Source organism: Austrofundulus limnaeus, unplaced genomic scaffold (assembly GCF_001266775.1).
Source record: "Austrofundulus limnaeus strain Quisiro unplaced genomic scaffold, Austrofundulus_limnaeus-1.0 Scaffold307, whole genome shotgun sequence".
Taxonomy (NCBI): Eukaryota; Metazoa; Chordata; class Actinopteri; order Cyprinodontiformes; family Rivulidae; genus Austrofundulus; species Austrofundulus limnaeus.
Window position 1 is genome coordinate 297,503 of NW_013952709.1, and position 2,275 is coordinate 299,777.

Here is a 2,275-nt window from a genome sequence, read left to right on the forward strand (position 1 = left end):
ATCTTTTATTGCCTAAATGGGAACCCTTCATCAACCTAATATCAGCCTTAAAATATTTTTTTGTTACAATTAACAAGTGAAATCTACAAAACTCGATTGAAACACCCAAATGTTTATATTACACGTTTTACTTATTAAATTTCTGACAGAAAACAAACAAACAAACTAACAAAAAACTCTTTCCAATTCATAAGAATAAATTTACAGCATTTAGATTTTTCAGTGATGGTTAAAATGATTCAGTGACAGAGTGCTTTTAATTAATGCACATACATAAATACAAACAAATGGAGTTTAAAATGCATGAATTAATACAACTGGTTTTATAATTTTACTTTGAATGCAGCAGGGTCATCAGCAGGTGTAGATTACCCCTTCACAATATTAAATAATTCTATTTCTCATAAAATAAGCGTAAGTAATTACTGCAGAACATGACAATATTTTTTATATCTGATTAATCGTCAGAATAATCGATAGATTAATCGACTACTAAAATAATCGTTAGCTGCAGCCCTACCCTGACTGAAGATGCTGCTTTAAATTAATTTAATGGGAAACAAAGATGGATCTTAACAATCAAACGACTAAAGTTTCCTTCTAACCCCAAATCTGTATGAATCCATCCCTTCATGTAATCAAGTCTTACAGTCAGATGTCACACATCTTAATCTGTAATAAAAATATTCAGTGTTGCATGACTTTGTCATAAGTAATGAATGAACAGAAAGAATGAGGCTATGCTGCCCTCTGCTGTACTGATGACAGCATTACAGCAGAAGATTCCTAAAAACAGGAAATGTGAAACAAGTTGTCAAAGCTGGAGTCTAAAACAGCTAAAATGATCTTTATTTGTGGTCAATAAATAAATAAAATAAATAAACAAATAAATAAATAATGAGCTGCTGTGACAGTCCTGTGTTCACGACGTTACCTGAGGCGGTTCTATGAACGCCAGCCAATCAGACGAGTGTGTTGGAAGGAGCCCCATTGACTGACACTTGTAGATGGCCAGCGCCGCCCCCAGAAGGTTCCCGATSAGGTAGACCAGGCCCTGCAGCCACTGCTGACTGGAGCTCTCTAACAGCTTGAACGCTGGGCCGCAGGAAGAGACAGAGACCGAGGGAGGGCTGTCAGAAGGTTTTACACCAGGAGAGAGAAACAAACCTGACGGGTGGGTTACTCACTGGCTGACATGGACATGAGCGCCTGTATGGGTCTCCAGGCCATCATGCAGACCATCATGATGGGGAAGATGGAGATGGTGTTGCCTGACATGTACATGATGAACAGGTTCATGGGGATCTGCTTCAGGGGCCCGAGGGCCACGTCCCAGCAGCGCTGTGCATCACAAAGAGGAGGATAGTTTACACCAGATACACAGCTTCCTCTACAAGGAGGGCTAACACAAATCCCCCCACACACCCCTTAAATCAAGAAACTAGCTGAAGTGCTACACAAACATTTTTAAAAAGGCAGTTTTACAACTTATGAACATTTTAAAGACATCTATGTTGAAGATGGAATTGAAAGAATCAACTGAAAAGCATCTTTTAGGCGTGTACATACTGTAACTCTAACAAATATACAACTATTATTAGCAATTTACATACAGTATAAAAAATGTTTAAGTTGTCTAGTGTGACAGGGCCTTTATTACATTTGTGTGCAGCGTTATGTGGCCCTCCGAGGGTGTCGACAAAAACGGCAGCCCCTTCCATCATTTCAGCTGCCCACCCCTGCTCTAGCTCTTGTTTCCTTTTTTATCTGACAATCTTTCATTGCAGCCCATTATTATCTCTCCTCGATGCTTTTTGTTCTGAGCGTTAATCAGTTGGCTCACTTTCTCCACCAGGTTCTTGTCCGTCTCCTGGATGCTGGTGTCAGGAACCGGTTTCTCTGAGTAACCAATGGGGTAGACTACATCTCCCTGACCGCCCTGCCGGTCACGACTCCTGCAAGACAAAAGAAGCACAAACAACTTACCACCTATCAAAGACCACTTTTCCTTTTTATTTACTTTTATTTAAATCAGTGTTGACATGAAAAAAAAAAAGAGTAAAATCTTTAAAAGGATCCCTGATTAATTGTAACATTAGACTTTATTTGATAAACATATATTTTAACTGTAAAATAAAGACTGTAAAAATACTGTAGGCTGTTTAGTTTTGTAAATTTTTAAAAATATATTTTAACAAAAACAGAGCCATTTTATTTACATGCAAAGCATTCTGGGTAAATGACGACGTAGATAGGTCATCGGTGTGAGTGAGCT

General features: G+C 38.4%; 1 protein-coding gene across 1 annotated transcript in view; it reads right to left on the bottom strand.

Moving 5' to 3' along the window:
* emc4 (ER membrane protein complex subunit 4) overlaps nt 1-2,275 on the bottom strand; it is a 9,900-nt gene that overhangs the window by 4,522 nt on the left and 3,103 nt on the right. Inside the window, exons 3-5 of the mRNA XM_014021821.1 lie at nt 1,844-1,955; nt 1,188-1,341; nt 935-1,095 (exon numbers count right to left, since the gene is read on the bottom strand). Coding sequence (XP_013877275.1) covers nt 935-1,095; nt 1,188-1,341; nt 1,844-1,955 — 427 coding nt within the window. The remainder of the gene's footprint in view (nt 1-934; nt 1,096-1,187; nt 1,342-1,843; nt 1,956-2,275) is intronic.